This window comes from Manis javanica, chromosome 3 (genome assembly GCF_040802235.1).
Source record: "Manis javanica isolate MJ-LG chromosome 3, MJ_LKY, whole genome shotgun sequence".
In the NCBI taxonomy this organism is placed as follows: Eukaryota; Metazoa; Chordata; class Mammalia; order Pholidota; family Manidae; genus Manis; species Manis javanica.
The window spans coordinates 197,671,053-197,691,031 of NC_133158.1; the positions used below are offsets into that span (position 1 = coordinate 197,671,053).

Here is a 19,979-nt window from a genome sequence, read left to right on the forward strand (position 1 = left end):
AAGTCTATTTTTTCAGCTCAGGAAATTATTATTCAATAGGGTATGCTTTCTTCATTTCTGATTGTTCTGGTTTCATCTTCACTAATGTGTATGAGTCCTTTGATGGATATTTACTTATTTTTGTCTTCTTTAATCTATAATCTTCTCTCTCATAATTTTCATCTTTGGATACTTTTCTTCTGCATTCTAGGGGTGCTTGCCAAATCCAGTCATTTGATATTCTGCACTGTCTCTTACACCCCTACTAACTCTGAAGTACATTTTAATTCTGCAATTATGCTTTTGGTTTCTTTGTATTTCTTGCCTTTTTAAAATCACTCATTTCCATTCTTATTTGCCTTACAAGTATTATTTTTTAAAGTCTTGATGTATGTTCCTTTATTGCTTTTGGCCTGTTTTAGAGTCGGCTTGTTATAGTGGGAATACAAACATTTTTCTAAAATTTTTTTCTGGGTCTAGTGGAATATTTTTAGACATAAACTCTTTTACTAAATTTTCAGATTTGTAGACTATGATAGTTTCCCATGGGTGCCCTAACAATTTACCACACACCTGGTAGCTTAAAACAACACCAATTTATTATCTTATAGTTAGAGGGTAGAAATCTGATATCAGTTTCACTGGGCTAAATTAACATGTCTCCAGGACTGATTCCTCATCTCGACCGGGGAGAATCTGTTTCCTTGCCTTTTCTAGCTTCTGAAGGCTGTTTGCTTTCCTTGGCTCATGACCCCTTCCTCAAAATCACTCCTGTTTCTTGCTTTTGTCATCACATTTCCTTCTCTTCTTCTGAGGTCAAATCTCCTTCTGCTTCCCTCTTTTATGTTACAAATTTAAGGACATTTGTAAGTACATGATGGGCCCACGAGGATAATCCCGGATAATCTGCTTCTCTGAGGACTCTTAATTCAATCATACCTGCTAAATCCCTCTTGCCATGTAAGCTAACATTTACAGGTTCCAAGGATTCGGATGTGAATATCTTTGGGGCCATTGTTCAGTCTACCACAGGGATCTTTCGCTCTTGTGTCATGGTCACGTGGGCTACAAATTCAGAATGAACTGGGTTGTCACAACCACTTACGAGATGTCTAAACTTGGGAAAGTAGCTTAATTTGCTCTCTCCTCTGTTAAATTGGGGATAGGCTCAGCATCCACGTCCTAGGGTTCTTGTACAGATTAGGTCCGCTAATCATTGTAAAATATTTAGCAATCTAGTTCTGTAGTAAATATTAACTAGCATTGCCATGACTAATGTGGGCCGCAGTGTGTTTACTTCACTTTGAATAAGGAGAAATATATCTATGCACACTGAGGGATTAGAAATTGAGAGCATGGATTTTTCTCAACTCTGCTCGTGTTCACTTGGGTGCCTGGATTACCTTTTCTAGTTCTGTAGTTGATGAACCAATGTCAAAGCCCACTTCTCTGCCTAGTTTCAGTAACCTGTAAACATCCATCTGGAAGTGTTTGTGTCTGCTGAGTTTGGGCCTCTCCTGTTCCTTTCCTTCATTTTTATTGTTTTTAGCTATTAAGCACATGAAAATTACAACCCCCGTTGTGCATTGTTATTAAGAACTGCCAGTCCCACCCTCTGCCCAGAGCTCTTTCCTCACAATGGGACGCTATCAAATCCTGGTGCTGCAGTCCGGATTACTTCCTTGCCTAATTGTTTTCTTGCACTCGTAACGTCCAAATGGATTGTAATAGATGGGAGTATGGAGAGGAAAATGGTTTAAGAGCAGCACCTATATTGTAAAGAAATGGTTTTTGTTCCTTTTTCTGTATTCTTTTTTTTGGAGCGGGGGCAAGTATCAAGTCTCTAATATCTTACAGTTGGGCTAAGAGTCCTATTATATAAAGGTCTCTGAGCATATTCCTCAGTTTACTTCCCCCATCCTAATTAAAATTTTTTATCATTTGCAAATTAGTGAATGGTTAGACTTAATTTTTTGTGACCTGGAGATTTTCATCTTTTCTTTTATCATTACAGTATTTTAGTGGCACTGTAGAAGGGGCTGCCTCATAACTGAAGGTAAGCCATACTGAATCAGAAATCATGACTCTTTTTGAACATTTTTTTATTTGTTATTGGCTTGGAAGTAACTTGTTCAAATACTTGGTAATTCCAAAAGATCCTATGCAATGGTGATGCTGTGTTATATTATATCCTATAATCAGAATGAAGTTCTCATATATTTTTCTAACTCAACTTTAGCTTAGCCTTCTTCTTCTACAAACAACTGGTCCCATCAGATAGCCAAAAAAAGGATTAAGGGTATGTCGTATTTGCTGTCTCTCAGCACTCACTTAAATAAATTGTTAAATAGAACCTAGTACAAAAGGAGTTTTCCATATTTCTTAGATGTTTTGTAGCATAATATTTGGGAGCCATGAATATGAACTGATATTTAGTAGCTATAAATAAATTAGTCTGTTGCATCTTTATTTTTATTGAATCCTTTTGGAAATAGCTCATGAGCAAATGAAGGAAAGAAAATAGTTTAAGTAGTTTTAGAATATATATTGCTTATTTTTTCCTATAAATTAGCAATATGAATTTATTTAAATGGACATTTCAGTCATTGATTCTGAAATTTGAACTAATATAACACATGGAATTCAGCTGTCCAAGCAAGCTTCTAGGGTTCGATTATTCAAGTGATTAAGATGCTATTTGTCAACTCTAGTTTACCACCCCTTTTAATTATATAGATAATCAAACTAAGAACTCCTAATTCTGTCTCCTAACTATTAATTGTTTGTAATTACCCACAGATTAAAACTGCATGTGCAATTAACTCTAAGAATTAATTGATGCAAGGGAATTGGTAAAAGGGAAACAGAACAAGCTTGGCATAAAGAGACTCTAGGGACCCAGGACCACTGCAGACTGTGGTGTCTTGGGCCCTATCCTGTCCCCATAAGGACACATCACACTTTCATTTGGACTTTTTTAATTCTGTTGGAGGGAGTTGCATAGACTGTTTTTTATGAATGTCTGGTTTCTTGGTTGACTAAAACATTGTATTTAAAAGTTTAATTTCTGTTGTCTTTGCATCTTTTGCTGATATTAACTGACTTGGACAAATGTGTCCCTTTGCAGGATGGAGGAAATGTTTGTCCCTGCAAAGATTACAGGAGGAGGCTGCCCCTGTAGCAGCCCCACTAAAATATGAGAATGGTTTAGCTAGCTAGGAATTTTTCCTTCTTCCTCTCTCCCTTTTTTCTTACCTCATTCTCTTGACAGTATTACCACAGTATACAATCTCGTTAGTTCTCTGTGATCCGAGTAAGTTTCTAAAATAATCATGCTTATTAGATTTTAGAACTATCTCTCACTGCCATAAATGATTGGCTTATTACTAACTATATAGATTTGAATAAAAATGGGAAATAAAAAGCCACCCCCAACTGAAATTTATTTAAAAACTATTACCATCATAAACATCAAGATGATGCTAGAGAGTGAAGGAAGATGGTCTAGAAAAAAAATTACGCCTGAAAAAATTAGGATTTAAAAAACTCAATTTTAGGGCTTTTCCATTCCTTCAGATATTTATATCAGTTGCATCATATGGGGCCTTTCACTCTTAACAGTTTCGCTGTTTGACCTTTTCAATCAGTGTCACATCAGTCCAGGAGCATGCACTGAACCTCTGCTTGAGGCACAGCATTTTATTCAGCTTTTTGAGGACCACAAAACAAGTTAAAGACTTTCAAGTCTAGATAGGGAAATAAGATATGCAGAAGATAAAATAACATAAACTAGTGGTAAAATAATATTTTTCAAAAAGAGTCTAACTTTGAAGTATTGAGGAAATGCAAAGGCAGGATGGCATCAGTACGGGGAGTTAACAATTTTTTTAATGTTCACAGTTAGCTGCTATTTAGCTAACAATTTCCTGTTAACCTGATGGGACAATTTTGGTTTCTTCCCAAATTTTGATATTGCATTTTCCCCAGAATGTTTAATCTCAGAATATTTTATTCTGTCCTGCTGGCTGATAAGCTGGGATCATTGATAAGATTGCTTATTTTTTCACCTGTTAATATACAGCCTGCTGTTCTCTTCCTCACACACATACACACACGCACACACACACATACACACCGTGAGAATTCAGAATCTTCACTTCTCTGTGGCATTTATCTGAAAGATTGTTGGCTCCATGAAGGTTTGTGAAGATTTTGTCTGATGTATGACTTTGTCTTTCTTCAAACTATCAGCTTATAACTTTCGACTGACTTTGTGGAATAAACCAGAATTTGTTGCATGTCACCTTCTGTGCCTGGCTGCTGAGGAGGAGTCATTAGCATATATCAGTGTGTGAATGATTACCTGAAGGATTTTAGTAGAGGCTTTACTGCTTCCTGAAGTAGAAAAGTTATAGCTTTATTTTCTAGTGTGTTACCTATATACTAGAGAAAATAATGCATGGCCTTCTACATTAGTCTGTTTTGTGGATAAACAGGATAAAATATTTGAAATGCTCAGGATTCTCTAGGAAAAATAAGTTGTTTCATTTAGTTTCATTTTGGGTTGGGCTCTTCAGTGATCAGGGAGACCCCCTGTTGCCTGTGAGATTTAACCTCGTGAGGCTCATTCTTGCTCAGCACTATTCACACAGGTACCTTAATCACATTGCTAATGAACCAGAAGCACAGAGCATTTCCACATAAGATACTGTCTGTGTCCTGGAAGAGGTTATAGTTTGAAGAAGGAGCTTGGGAAGAGAAGCCCAGGTATCTAAACTATGAGGGAACACTTACAGTAGAAGTTCATGAAGGGAAGTGGGTGGGCCATGATAGTGCTAATGAGTCGAGGAATATTTCAAACTAATCAAAAACTTCATAAGAAATGTAGGGGTTCACATACCTCTAATGACTCTCATGCTATCCTTTTACATCCCCTTGGGTTTATAAAAGCCCCCAACTAAAGTATATATGTGTTTGGTTTTCCCTTTGCTATTCTCTTCTCGGATTCTAGTATTTTCAGGTTCTCTGTAATCTCCCCATTATTGGCATTTGCTTCCAATGATGAATTTTATTTATTCATATTGAATTGTGATTGAAATATATGATCTATTATGCTGCCTTTCTTGAGATTTTTGCCTTTTTGATAGAGGGCAGTCTCTTTTTGACTGAAATGGAAGAAAAACCTATAAAATTAAGGTGGGATAGGATGTGTGTATGCTTGTAATGATTTAGGATGTCTCTGGATAGCATCACATTTTTGTTTTCCTACTCTGTCTCACTATAGGAGACTTTTAATCCTGTAAGTAAATTGGAAAAATGAAATGAGAGAATTTATTACTTCTGAATTTTCTCTAAATTTACACGAAACTGGTCCATGGATGACTAAGTTTAAGGAAAGAATATATATATGTGAATAAATATTAGAACAAATTTGGAAATGTGAAAAAAGTTTGAGTAATTTGGAAGGCAAGATTGAACTGAACTTTTCCCTTTTTAAAGTGATTAATATTTCTGAGAAATACATGGAAAAATAAATCTTTAAATCTCCTTCTCATCAACAGTGACTGCAATGGGGTGTACGGGGGACTTGATAATATGGGTGACTGTAGTAACCACAAAGGTTTTCATGTGAAACCTTTGTAAGAGTGTGTATCAATGATACTTTAATAAAAAATATTTTAAAAAATCTCATAATTAAAAATTTTTTTCTGCAGAAATCTCACATAACAGTTATCATGAGACAGAAGAAATGGCATATGCTGGCTATCATTTTGTTCTTTCAACCTATTTACCTTAAGCATTTTTAATAGTTTCATTTATTTTGCAATTTCAAAACTTGGGCCTTCATAGTAATTCTGAATTTTATTTTCAAGTACATAAGTAACAGTGAGAGGATTTTTCCTTTTATTTCTGTAAGTGCTATTCACAAATATGATTTTGCTTTAAGCCTCCTTTGAAAAAGAACTCAACATTCTTGAAAAAAAGAGAGTCAAAAGAAATGAACCTATTAGTTTTCTGATGGGCAGAATGTATGCAATAAAAACACAAGAGCTTTACTGTATGTGGGAGTCAATTAATTGAAGCCTCTCTATGCAATGCGATCACTTTTTCATCTCTCTGTGATGAGAGGACAAGATGCCATTTTAATACAGAATAGTAAGGCCATCAAGATGATATTTGCGTCTTTGCAACATTAAGCAGTATGATCAGTGTATATTTTTTCTGGATAAATATTGGTTTAACCTGCATTGATTTTTCTGGCAGAAACTGTATTCTACGACTGGAGAGGAATTATATCCACAAGGGCCTCCCATTATGCTCATGACTCCATTTTGTCTAATTTCTCTGGATCATCAGTATTTCGGGATTCCTGTACTGTAAGTATTATAAAACTGGACATATAGTTGAGTTACCACTTTTGTGGTATATATCACAGTATAAATAGTTACTTCCGACCAAAGGTATATGTATTTCTAATGCATGCATGTCCTTACAAAAGTGATACCCATAGAAGGCTGTTTGCATTGTCTTCCAGTAAAGTGACAAAATGAGCTGCTGCTTCTAAGCCTTCCAACTTTACCCTGTTTTACACTAACAAATGAGGAATTGTTCCTAACTGAATGAGAAAATACATTTAAACATATTTCTTTGGGGAATACATCTGGCAAGGAGAGTCTTGATTGTGGAAAGCCCTGAATGCAAGACGGGGGTGTTTATTCATTGCTGAGTCAGGAATTAGGACCACAAAAGGCTACTCACCATGCCTTTAACAAAATGTATGATGCTTTGAGTATGTGCACCCATCTAAGGAGTTTGGATTGGACTGGAGTGGACACTAGGTGAGCATTAATAGGCCTTTTGCATCACTCCAGTTAGAGGCTTTATCTTGCCATTGCAAACCAACTATATTGGGGGTGGGGTGAATAGATAGGAGGATAAGATTCAAACCTTCAGCTTTCTTTCCTGCAACTCAATGCATTTTCAGTTTTCATCACTGAAAGTCTTACTGGCTTCTTTTAGTAAGGATTTCCCCCTTCTCTTTATCCTTTAAAGTAAGTCTTAGAAGGAATTAACTACCAAGTTCTAAGTAATCTTTTTTCCTCCATTTTTTTGCTGTGGTAAAATATATATAACATAAAATTTACTATTTTAATCACATTTAAGTGTACAATTTTGGTGACATTATTACACCCATATTATCCACCCACGACTGTCTATCCCCAGAACTATTTTATCTTACCAAGTGGAAACTCTGCACCCATTAAACAGTAATTCCCTGTTCTTCCCTCCCCATCCTCCTGGCAACATTCTACTTTCTGTCTATGATTTTGATTTGTCCTTTTGTGACTGGTTTATTTCACTTAGTATAATGTCTTTAAGGTTCATGCATGTGTCAGAATTTCCTTCCTGTTTAAAAAAGATGAATAACATTCCTTTGCATGTATATTCAGGTTTCTCCCACTTTCCAGAAAAGAGTGTTCCTATGAAACCTTTTGTAAGCTGAAATGGCATAAAGCAAAGAAGCAATTACCACTAATTTATATAAAAATTTTTTTGAATGTTCTCAGACTTCAAAAATTGCCTCTCTTAGATTTTCCTGATATCTTGGCACACATCTTTCTAACAGAGGCAAAAATAAGTTGAGATAAAGCACAGATACAATTCAAAGCTCTGGTGGTTGATGCTGAGATCCTGAGTGTAGGGGAAGGAGCTTGTTGGGCCACCCTTGCTGCTCAGGGTGTGTGCTGCATATAAGGGCTTTGCAAAGTGCTGAATGCTACTTTTACTTTTTGTTCTTTTTCATTAACGTGGAAATCCTCTTAGAATTTCCTTTGATTGACAAAAGCGTAAATCTTTCATAAAGGCAAAGTAGCATAACACATACTTTCAAAAAGCATGGGATAGGTACCTGTACCATATTTTTCTTATTTATTCATTTATCGATAGGCACTCAAATTGCTTCCACTTTTTGGATATTGGGAATAATGTTCCTATGGACATGGATAGACAACTATTAGTTTGAGTCCCTGCTTTTACTTCTTTTGGTATAGTTCCAGAAGTGGAATTCTTTCCAATCAAAATGGCAGCAGTGGAAAACCTATCAGAGTCAAGCACAGCTAATGTAAAAAATTATGCAAATGTCTAGCAAATATTTGGGAACAGAGGAAAGAATGAAGTAACTTTCATTCATTACTTGGCAGTTAAGGCAAAACTCTCCTCAGTGAGCAGCTAGCCAATTTACTAGGTCACATCGGTCCTAGGGAGGTTTCTCTGAGAGGAACTCTGACGTTTGCTGTGTGGTTGCCTGTGGTGGCGGTGATCACATTCAGCGGCAGCGGGGTGAAGGGGAAAGAACAGCTGTGGTCGTCTGTGGTGGGGGAGCAGGGTGCAATTCAAGAGCTGAGAGAAGTTCAGTGCGGCAAATGTGCAGCGTCCCCAAGGGAAAGTGGCAGGAAATAAAACCCAAGAGATAAGCAAGTCCTGTTGTCATGAAGTGCCTTGTAGGGATACTTTACATCACTTTTTCTTTGTGACTCTGGATGAGATGAATTTGCTTAACCCTGAAACTAGAAAATAAGGGATTACAAGCAAATAGAATTCAGTTTAATAACTGGTTGCATTATGAATTGTGTAGTGTTCCAAGGAGCATTCTGGGAGTTCTCCAGGCAATTCAGCCTCCTCCTCCACCCACCAAAGAGGAGTCCTCCTAAGACAGGAGAAAACAAGAGTCACTGATCATATGTTTTACATACTTACAGCTTTATTTCTTAAGCAAAACAAAACAAAATGAAACAAAATTTATTTGTAGAAAAGTTTTGTACAAATGTAATTTTTAGAATTGAAAAAAGATCTCATATATAACAATATTCTTCACAAATGCTTAGTTTTGTCCATAGAATGTGCTGACTAAATTTTAACCTGAGATTTCCTATCATTTTTTATCTAGAGAACTTTCTTGACCCATTTTGGTAAAATAAAATTATAAGAATCTAAGGAGATATTCTTTTTTTAAAAATTTAATTTAATTTTTTATTTTGGTATCATTAATCTACAATTATATGAAGAACATTGTTTACTAGGCTCCCCCCTTCACCAAGTCCCCCCCACATATCCCTTCACAGTCACTGTCCATCTGCATAGTAAGATGCTATAAAATCACTACTTATTCTTTTTACTTGGAAGTTTAGACATGTTTTTGAAATTCTTTACCAAATTGTACTGTCAGAATACTGTGGTCATTTACCTGAAATGTTTTCTTATGTAATAACAAATAGTAAATTAACTTTTAATATGTAAAACATCTTTGCTCATTTTTTTTCTCCCACATCACAGTTTCTTTTCTCTGCTCTTTTCCTTCCCTCCCCTAAAACATTTGAGAAGGTATTGTAATTATTTTCATATGCATGATTTTCTCCCCTGGTGGGCTGCATTTGATAGAAATAAGTCATCTGAATGGATTTTCTGATATTTCTAAGAATTAGAAAAAATCATCACAATGACTAACTTTAAAGTTATTTTTTATTGAAATGATTTCTTAAATTTTACTTTTGTCATTTTGGGTAGGAATTAGATTACTTTTTGAAAATTCTGTAGTAGGCTTGGGATTAATTTAGGTCCTGAGTTAAGAGCTAAATGACTATGATATTTTTTGACAATTTGAACATCATTCCAGCAATTTACTCTTATCTATTTTTTAAATTCATTTGTTTTGGTTATGGTACAAAGAGTAATGATGCCTAATGTACATTATTTTTAACCTTCACATTTTAATTTTGAAATAACATATTTCTTTTCCTATGAAATATTAAAACTTGAATCTTTATGATAAAGAGACATATTTGCTTATATATAAAAAATATGTTATATATATATATTTTAATGTGCATTATTGCAGTTAAAACCCATATCTCAATAGTTATGTTGCCTTGGCAGCATTAGTATCTGGGCCTGAAGTGTATTTTTATAACTATCATTTATTTTATTTTATTGAATTTTTCCTTCTAGATAAAAATTCTCACTGTTCTCCTAGTTAAGATGCTTACTGGGGAAGAGGTATTCCATGCAAAATTCCTTTAGCAATACATTGGTTAATATGTATAGTCAATAAATTGGTCAAGACATATTCAGCTATTCTTACAAAGTTTTAAAAGACAACACTCTTGGCAAATGCAAGATTTGGATTGTAATGTTACTTAGATTTACCAATGGACTACCAATTAAACTACACCACAATTCCACCCACATTAAATAATATTCAAAAGTAGAAGGTTAGGTAAATAAAAAGGATGATTGTAAATTTGGATCAATGTAATTTTTTGGAAAAAAACTTAGTCTATACCTCTCATTTCTTTTATTATAAAAGACCATTGGGTTTTTACTTTTTCTTTTTTTAGTGTACAACTTGAAGAATTTTGATACATGTATACACTGATGTAACCATTGCCTAGATCAAGATATCAAATATTCTCACAAATTTCTCCCTCTTCCTCTATGTGAACCCTCTCCCCACCCCCTTCCCTCATGGCTTTTTACTTTTGGAAGCCACTTCACTCTCTTTCTTTCCTGGAAGAAAAAAACATTCAACCAAATTCTCTCAGTCATATCGACCCTTTATTGTGAGCTATGGGAAAGATACATGAGGGGCACAAGGCCCATCTACATTAGTTAGTGCCCATTAGGGTTACATTAGTGCCCATAATAGTTCTAGGTCCACAACTGCCAGTCAATATATGCATTCTTTTTTGAGCTAAGCTGGATGAAAGAATGAAACATTGAATGTAGAGAGCATTTGAGCAGATAATAGATTAAGGGAGCGAACAGCCTGTTCCTGCCCTAGGGAAACCCCCTCCCCAACCTCCTGGGAAGCTAGGTACACTTGTTCTCTAGGAAAGGGAACATTCACTAAATTTCTTAAAAAGTAATGAAAGGGAACAAACTGTAAAAAGACAGCCAAAAAAGACAAACATCTGTTACTGAACATGTCTCACTTGACTTCCTTTTAATGTTCTTAGGAATAAATTTATGAAGTAGAGAAGGTTCAGCACTAATTAACTTGTTTTCATCAAACAAAATGCACCAGACATGGATGTTGCATATGAATGAAAACTTCAGTAGTAGGAATAAGTAGACATAGAAAGTGCTGCTCTCCAGGGTGATGGCCACAGGCTTTGGATATTGCTGCGGCTGTTCATATTGTGTTGATTTAAATTTTCTACAATTTGCTTTTTAAAATGATCAGAAAAAACTGTTTAATAAATGAAATTTATTCATTAAACAATACACGGATCAGGTGCAAAGTTTTCTCTTCAGTTATGCATCTTTAGGCTAATGAGATATTAGAACGATTGGGAATAACAAATATAGAGCTACTCAACGGCAAAGCTTTGTAATACAAGTAGCAACAGTAGGAATTGTTGTAGCTTGTGGTAGTTGTGCAGAGCCAAAATCCTTTATTCAAAACTCGGGGCCAGACACATCGAGGAATTCAGAAAATTTCAAACTTTAGAAAGGTAAGAAGATAAGTGGATCTGTCATCAAATATGTAATAAAGACATTAATATTTTGCAGTAAAGCATAAGAACATTCTCATTAAGTGGGAAATAGAGGCCACTATGTAGGCCTTTTGTTGGCTGGTTCAGGTCAGGTTTGGACACCAAAGTTTAGGTGAGTTAAGTTTTGCCTCCATATGTATTATGAAAAAATTGGTATTCAGAGCTTTAAAAAAAACCTTTTTATTGAAGTATAGAGCTGACATATTAGTTCCAGGTGTACAACACAGTGATTCAATGTTTATATATATACACTATGAAATGCTCACTTCTATAAGTGTGATTACCTCTGTCACAAAGTTATTATAATTTTGTATTTTGAGTCTTAAATAAGAAATCAGAGACCTGTAGTAGTAATAGTAATAGAAATGGTGGTGGTAGTAGTAGTAGTAGTAGTAGTACATGAAGGTAGATGGGAAGATAAGGAGATAAGGACAGACCCACACATATACCCATACATATGTATAAACATACAAACATAGATATATATTATTAGTTGCATAAGGAAAATGTCACGATCCTGTGTAAATTTGTTGTTCTTGATTCTTGGTGCAAGACATTCTGGAATTAATTACAGAATTTCCGTCCAAGTTTATATGATTCCTAATAGTATGATCAGGCAGATGTGGTTAAGTGTATCTCTGATAGATGCCACATCCTGTGGGAGTTCTTTCCTTAACCCCACCTGAAAGACCACCACTGACCTTTTTTATCACACAATGTAATCCAACCTGATAATACCTTATGTATCTCTTTACTGGATTATCCATGGCCTTCCTTACTAAAGTGTAGGCTCCACAAGGCACCTTGAGGACCTTTTAGATCACCGATGCAGCCTCAGTGCCTAGTATATTTCTGGCATAAAGTAGATATATGTTCAGAAAATATTTGCTGAATAAGTGAATAACGGGAAGTTTGGCATTTCCTCTAAAAGGAATACAAAAGATACCAAGGTCCCAAAGTAGTGAAAGACACAACCATGATAATATTATTAGGAAGAGGAAAAAGACAAAATTAATTTAAGATGTTGCATTAATCTTTCTGTAATTCTTTTTCCTATGTTGACCAAAAGAATTGTACAATCTTTAATTCTTTGTTTTGAAGTGGCCCTTCGCCCCATTTCTCTTCTCTGAAATCAGTGGCCATTCTCATTTGTCAGGCGGTTCTCTCCTTGTTTTCTCTCTTTGTTTTTCCTGATCTCCTTCATCACTCTCATTTGAAGGCCCCTCTGAGACCACAGGCAAGGCGTGATTAGCTGGAAAGGACCAAATCCATCCCAGGAACACAAACACAAAACCTTGATTCATAGAGACCCCGGTATCAAAGAGTAGGTCACAGAAGGTGGGACCCGATTAGTGGTAATCAGGAGGCTACACAAACTCCCATTCAGTTGTAGGAAATGATCAGACAGAGATCCTGTCAGTGACAAAAGGCTGTTGCAGGATGCTGTCTTCAGTGACTGATTCCTGATCTGATTCTGGTTTTATCCTTGAACCAAACACAGAGGGCAACTTTTAACTGCAAATTATTTTTGGTCTTTTTATTCTTCTTCCTCTGTTCTTTCTATACTATCACCACTTATTTATGACCATCCTATGAAGCCTATTAACATTTGTCTTTTATCGTGTGTTACAATGATTTTTATAATTATGTCTGTAATACTGTATTTTGAAGAAAACTTAGATAAGCCAAAAATAAGGAGAAAATCAACCATAGTTATTATAACACCAGTGCTTTATAACCTCATTTTTTTCTTTCAGAATATGTTCTGAACCCCTTTCATTATTGACATATTTTCCTTTACCTTTAAATCCATTGCAGCAGTATTCCATTTATGGATATAAGTCCTTTTTGGTTATTTTGGCAATTGAAAATGCTGTAATGGAAGGTAGTGCACTCTATTTGTAGTTTATTGTGTATATTCTTAATTTCTTTAGGATGAGTTCTTTGCAGTGGAATTGTTGGTATGCTCCCTGCCTTTGCTTTGTCTTATATATTCTTAAATTGTCCTCCAAAGAAGAGTTGATTTTGGATTTTCACTGCTTCTACCTCAGAAACAAAAGTGCACTAGTAAAAGACAAATCAACAACCAACTAAAATGAGACAATCATATATGAAAAGGGCTTAGCATAGTATGAGTGGATTGTAATAAGAGCTTAGTGAATTAGAGCTGTTATTAATACCTTTATTAAATTGTTAAAGAATTCATTAAAACCTTTTCATGCGACTTTGTGATAGTTTATATGAATATACAAAAATGAAATATTATGTAAATAAAGACATCAGGGTTTATGGAAAAGAATAAGAAAGATAAACATTTAGGTAAGTGTAGAAGGTTCACAATTTGATACACTATCTGTTGGTAAAAAGTAAGCTACACGTTTAGCTGTGTGGCTTAACACAGCTGAAAAAAAATGAAGCTGTAATAGTCACTTGATTAAGAGTATTTGCATAAAAGCAAAGCAGAAAAATGTGCAAGCAGATGATTAGGAAGAGGTTATGTTAGATTTGGGTGTTGTGAAATAAATATAGTATATAATGTAACCAAAATATGATGTCACCAGAAAATGCAGTAATGTACTACAATCAAATCTCATTTTCATGATAACACTAAAGCAAAATTTGGTGAAAGCATTTTTACAGGCGTTGGAAGACTTGGGAGTGTGGATTGTTGTGGGGGAGGTAGTCCTAATATTCAGGTCTCTGCAGGTTCAGTTTAAATCAGAGATAGATTTTAAGATTTTTAAGGAATGGGGGAATATCCTTAAGGCCCTTCCTATTCCATGGGCTAATAGCATCACTACCATCTGGCAACTTGATACAAATGTAGAATCTCAGGACCTATTGAATCAGAATCTATATTTGAACAAAATCAGTAGTGATTTATAAGCATATTAAAATTTGAGAAATGCTGTTTTAGATAATTCTCCATAATATTTTACCTTTGAAGTGAGCTTTTGATAAATAGTGACAATATATCAAGGTAATTTTTTTCCTGACAAATACCAGAAGTGCAGATATTCTATGTTGGATTTAGAGTCATGTAGTACAATAGGAATGCATTTTCTTGTGAAAAACTGAGTAGTGAGATCATAACTAATCAAAGATATCAGAAACTCATTCTCAAATAATGAAATAGAACTACAGTACCTGTCAAATTGGCCTGGGAAATATGCTTGATATTTTGATAGTAGAACTTTCACCCAAATGGATTATTCTGGGCAATTTCAGTAAGCTGATTCTTGCATCCAAGTGTCCCCTGAGTTTCTAAGGTATCATATTTTTAGTGATTTTTGAAAACATTATAGTTTGAGAAGCACTTTTTAATGTATTTTTCATAAAATCCTCCAAACAAGTGGGAGGGGCAGCCTTTGACCCTGATGCATTTTGATTGGCAGTTCTAAATTCCATAATGATTAAGTCCCACTGACTCCCTACAAAATCAGTGGATCTTTTCTAAAAGAAATAAAAGTGGAAAACAAAATTGCTGAGTGCCAATCAATTAAAACTCAAATGTAAACTCCAATACTGTCTTTGTTCACTGTATTTTATTTTCAAAGATTAAAAATCTTCTGCCTGTATTACCAATTTCTGGATAGAATAATATATTGAGTCTGAATCCAAGCTACCTCCTACTTTTTTTTTTTTGAAAGGGCATCTCTCATATTTATTGATCAAATGGTTGTTAACAACAATAAAATTCTGTATAGGGGGGTCAATGCTCAATGCACAATCATTAATCTATCTCAAGCCTAATTCTCGTCAGTCTCCAATCTTCTGAAGCATAATGAACAGGTTCTTACATGGTGAACAAATTCTTACATAGTGAATAAGTTCTTACATGGTGAACAGTACAAGGGCAGTCATCACAGAAACTTTCAGTTTTGATCACGCATTATGAACTATAAACAATCAGGTCAAATATGAATATTCATTTGATTTTTATACTTGATTTATATGTGGATCCCACATTTCTCCCTTTATTATTATTATTATTTTTATTTTTAATAAAATGCTGAAGTGGTAGGTAGATGCAAGATAAAGGTAGAAAACATAGTTTAGTGCTGTAAAAGGGGAAATGTAGATGATCAGGTGTGTGCCTATGGACTAAGTATTAATCCAAGCTAGACAAGGGCAGCAAAACATCCACGAATGCAGAAGATTTCTCTCAAAACAGAGGGGGTGAGGTTCTGAGCCTCACCTCTGTTGATCCCCAGTTTCTCACCTGATGGTCCCCCTGTGACTGTGCCTGTCTTAGGTTGTTCCTCCCTTGAGGAATCTTACCCATCTCTGGCTAACCAGTCATCTTCCGGGGCCATACAGGGAAATGTAAAGTTGGTAAGTGAGAGAGAAGCCATATTGTTTGAAAAGGTTAGCTTTTTACTTCTTTGCAGATTTATGCCCTGTGGCTTCTATGCCCAGCACTTGTCTTGAGGTATCTTTACCACCTGGAGGAATTATGGTACTCGGTAAACTCGATATGAGGCACGAATTCTATTTAAGGGTTGTAATTAGGAAGGAAGAAGAAAAGCTACAGATGTAGCATATGGAAGGAAACATGGGAGGATTGATTATTTCTTTGACATATCTTCTTGTAGAGTACCTTAAGCATGTATAGGTTTTAAACTACTAACTAACTTGTGCTCACATATTAACATAATAGGAATACAGTGACATAAACAAAGCAAATCTATAATTACCATCCATCTCCAGTGAAGCCAAGAAAACCATTTAGGCACCCTAGGCATTTGTGAAAATTTATCTATGATATGATGGATATTGTCCAACTGTACTTGAACAGTCTGAGAGAAATCAGACAAATTAAAGCAACCCATTTCTGGGATCTGTTCACATCACATCCCATATGTTCTTTTAACTGTAGATAGTCTATAGTCATAAGATTTTGGAGTGCTACAACTTGCACCCCTCCCAACTCCTGGTTGAGTTCCAACAGTACAGATCTGGTCAAATTCGTTGTCTCACTGTATGCACATGCCAGCCTAGACATCTCCCTCTTCATTCCAATGGCAAGTCCAGGAAATGGTGGGGTGGATGCAGCCACAACCGCAGCATTGTCCGGATCCCTGTGGAGGCTTTTTGATGATCATCCCCTGGCACAAGTCCTCCAGAAAGTGCTGATGCCGGAAGCTCCTCCTCATATCGTATCTTAGTTCATTTTCTGGGTATCCAAGCTAGGCCTTGATCTTCTGCATAGAAACAAACAGACCCTTTGCCCACACTTTGACATGCCCTCTATACCACTGTGTAGAACTCATTGGAGGTCAGCACACAGGAACTGCTTTTTTTTTTTTTTATTAAGAGAAAGGCATATTATCAGAAAAGAGTACCTCCATAGCTGATCATCTGACACCCTTTAAGTGATCAACATTAAGGATATTTAAAGCATGTGTTGATCTTAGATTTACCAATAGTTTTATCCTATCAAGGAGTAATCCCCCTTTTCTTTCTTTCTTTCTTTTTTTTTTTTATCTTTAATCTACACTTACATGAAGAATACTATGTTTACTATGCTCTCCCCTATATCAGGTCCCCCCTAAAAACCACATTACGGTTACTGTCCATCAGCTTAGCAAAATGTTGTAGAATCACCACTTGTCCTCTCTGTGTTGTACAGCCCACTCTCCCCTTTCTCCCTCCCCCCCATGCATGCTAATCTTAATACCCCTCTTCTTCTTCCCCCCCCTTATCCCTCCCTGCCCACCCATCCTCCCCAGTTCCTTTCCCTTTGGTACCTGTTAGTCCATTTTTGGGTTCTGTAATTCCGCTGCTGTTTTGTTCCTTCAGTTTTTCCTTTGTTCTTATACTCCTCAGATGAGTGGAATCATTTGGTATTTCTCTTTCTCTGCTTGGCTTATTTCACTGAGCATAATACTCTCCAGCTCCATCCATGTTGCTGCAAATGGTTGGATTTTTCCACTTCTTATGGCTGAGTAGTATTCCATTGTGTATATGTACCACATCTTCTTTATCCATTCATCTACCGATGGACATTTAAGTTGCTTCCAATTCTTGGCTATTGTAAATAGTGCTGCGATAAACATAGGGGTGTATCTGTCTTTCTCAAACTTGATTGCTGCATTCTTAGGGTAAATTCCTAGGAGTGGAATTCCTGGGTCAAATGGTAGGTCTGTTTTGAGCCTTTTGATGAACCTCCATACTGCTTTCCACAATGGTTGAACTAATTTACATTCCCACCAGCAGTGTAGGAGGGTTCCCCTTTCTCCACAGCCTCACCAATATTTGTTGTTGTTTGTCTTTTGGATGGCAGCTATCCTTACTGGTGTGAGGTGATACCTCATTGTAGTTTTAATTTGCATTTCCCTGATAATTAGCGATGTGGAGCATCTTTTCATGTGTCTCTTGGCCATCTGTATTTCTTTTTTAGAGAACTGTCTGTTCAATTCCTCTGCCCATTTTTTAATTGGGTTATTTGTTTTTTGTTTGTTGAGGCATGTGAGCTCTTTATATATTCTGGACATCAAGCTTTTATCGGATCTGTCATTTTCAAATATATTCTCCCATACTGTAGGGTTCCTTTTTGTTCTATTGATGGGTCTTTCGCTGTACAGAAGCTTTTCAGCTTAATGTAGTCCCACTTGCTCATTTTTGCTGTTGTTTTCCTTGCCCGGGGAGATATGTTCAAGAAGAGGTCACTCATGTTTATGTCTAAGAGGTTTTTGCCTATGTTTTTTTCCAAGAGTTTAATGGTTTCATGACTTACATTCAGGTCTTTGATCCATTTTGAGTTTACTTTTGTATATGGGGTTAGGCAATGGTCCAGTTTCATTCTCCTACATGTAGCTGTCCAGTTTTGCCAGCACCATCTGTTGAAGAGACTGTCATTTCACCATTGTATGTCCATGGCTCCTTTATCGAATATTAATTGACCATATATGTCTAGGTTAATGTCTGGATTCTCTAGTCTGTTTCATTGGTCTGTGGCTCTGTTCTTGTGCCAGTACCAAATTGTCTTGATTACTATGGCTTTATAGTAGAGCTTGAAGTTGGGGAGTGAGAGCTCCCTTACTTTATTCTTCTTTGTCAGGATTGCTTTGGCTATTCGGGGTCTTTGGTGTTTCCATTTGAATTTTTGAGCTATTTGTTCCAGTTCATTGAAGAATGGTGCTGGTAGTTTCATAGGGATTGCATCAAATCTGTATATTGCTTTGGGCAGGATGGCCATTTTGACGATATTAATTCTTCCTAGCCATGAGCATGGGATGAATTTCCATTTAGTAGTGTCCCCTTCAGTTTCTCTTAAGAGTGACTTGTAGTTTTCAGAGTATAAGTCTTTCACTTCTTTGGTTAGGTTTATTCCTAGGTATTTTATTCTTTTTGATGCAATTGTGAATGGAGTTGTTTTCCTAATTTCTCTTTCTATTGATTCATTGTTAGTGTATAGGAAAGCTAGAGATTTCTGTGTGTTAATTTTGTATCCTGCAACTTTGCTGTATTCCGATATCAGTTCTAGTAGTTTTGGAGTGTAGTCTTTAGGGTTTTTTATGTACAGTATCATATCATCTGCAAATAGTGAAAGTTTAAGTTCTTCTTTACCAATCTGGATTCCTTGTATTTCTTTGTTTTGTCTGATTGCCGTGGCTAGGACCTCCAGTAGTATGTTAAATAACAGTGGGGAGAGTGGGCATCCCTGTCTTGTTCCCGATCTCAGAGGAAATGCTTTCAGCTTCTCGCTGTTCAGTATAATGCTGGCTGTGGGTTTATCATATATGGCCTTTATTATGTTGAGGTACTTGCCCTCTATACCCATTTTGCTGAGAGTTTTTATCATGAATGGATGTTGAATATTGTCAAATGCTTTATCAGCATCTATGGAGATGAACACGTGGTTTTTGTCTTTCTTTTTGTTGATGTGGTGGATGATGTTGATGGATTTTCGAATGTTGTACCATCCTTGCATCCCTGGGATGAATCCCACTTGGTCATGGTGTATGATCCTTTTGATGTATTTTTGAATTCTGTTTGCTAATATTTTATTGAGTATTTTTGCATCTACATTCATCAGGGATATTGGTCTGTAGTTTTCTGTTTTGGTGGGGTCTTTGCCTGGTTTTGGTATTAGGGTGATGTTGGCTTCATAGAATGAGTTTGGGAGTATTCCCTCTTCTTCTATTTTTTGGAACACTTTAAGGAGAATGGGTATTATGTCTTCTCTGTGTGTCTGATAAAATTCCGAGGTAAATCCGTCCATCCCCGGGGTTTTGTTCTTGGGTGGTTTTTTTATTACCATTTCAATTTCTTTGCTCGTAATTGGTTTGTTTAACTTTTGTGTTTCTTCCTTGGTCAGTCTTGGGAGGTTGTATTTTTCTAGGAAGTTGTCCATTTCTTCTAGGGTTTCCAGCTTGTTGTCATATAGGTTTTCATAGTAGTCTTTAATAATTCTTTGTATTTCTGTGGAGTCTGTAGTGATTT

General features: G+C 35.9%; 1 protein-coding gene across 1 annotated transcript in view; it reads left to right on the top strand.

Moving 5' to 3' along the window:
* The window catches only part of IQCM (IQ motif containing M), a 195,188-nt gene that overhangs the window by 109,020 nt on the left and 66,189 nt on the right, over positions 1 to 19,979 (top strand). The window contains exon 7 of the mRNA XM_073230501.1: positions 6,244 to 6,356. Within this exon, the coding sequence (XP_073086602.1) occupies positions 6,244 to 6,356 (113 nt within the window). The remainder of the gene's footprint in view (positions 1 to 6,243; positions 6,357 to 19,979) is intronic.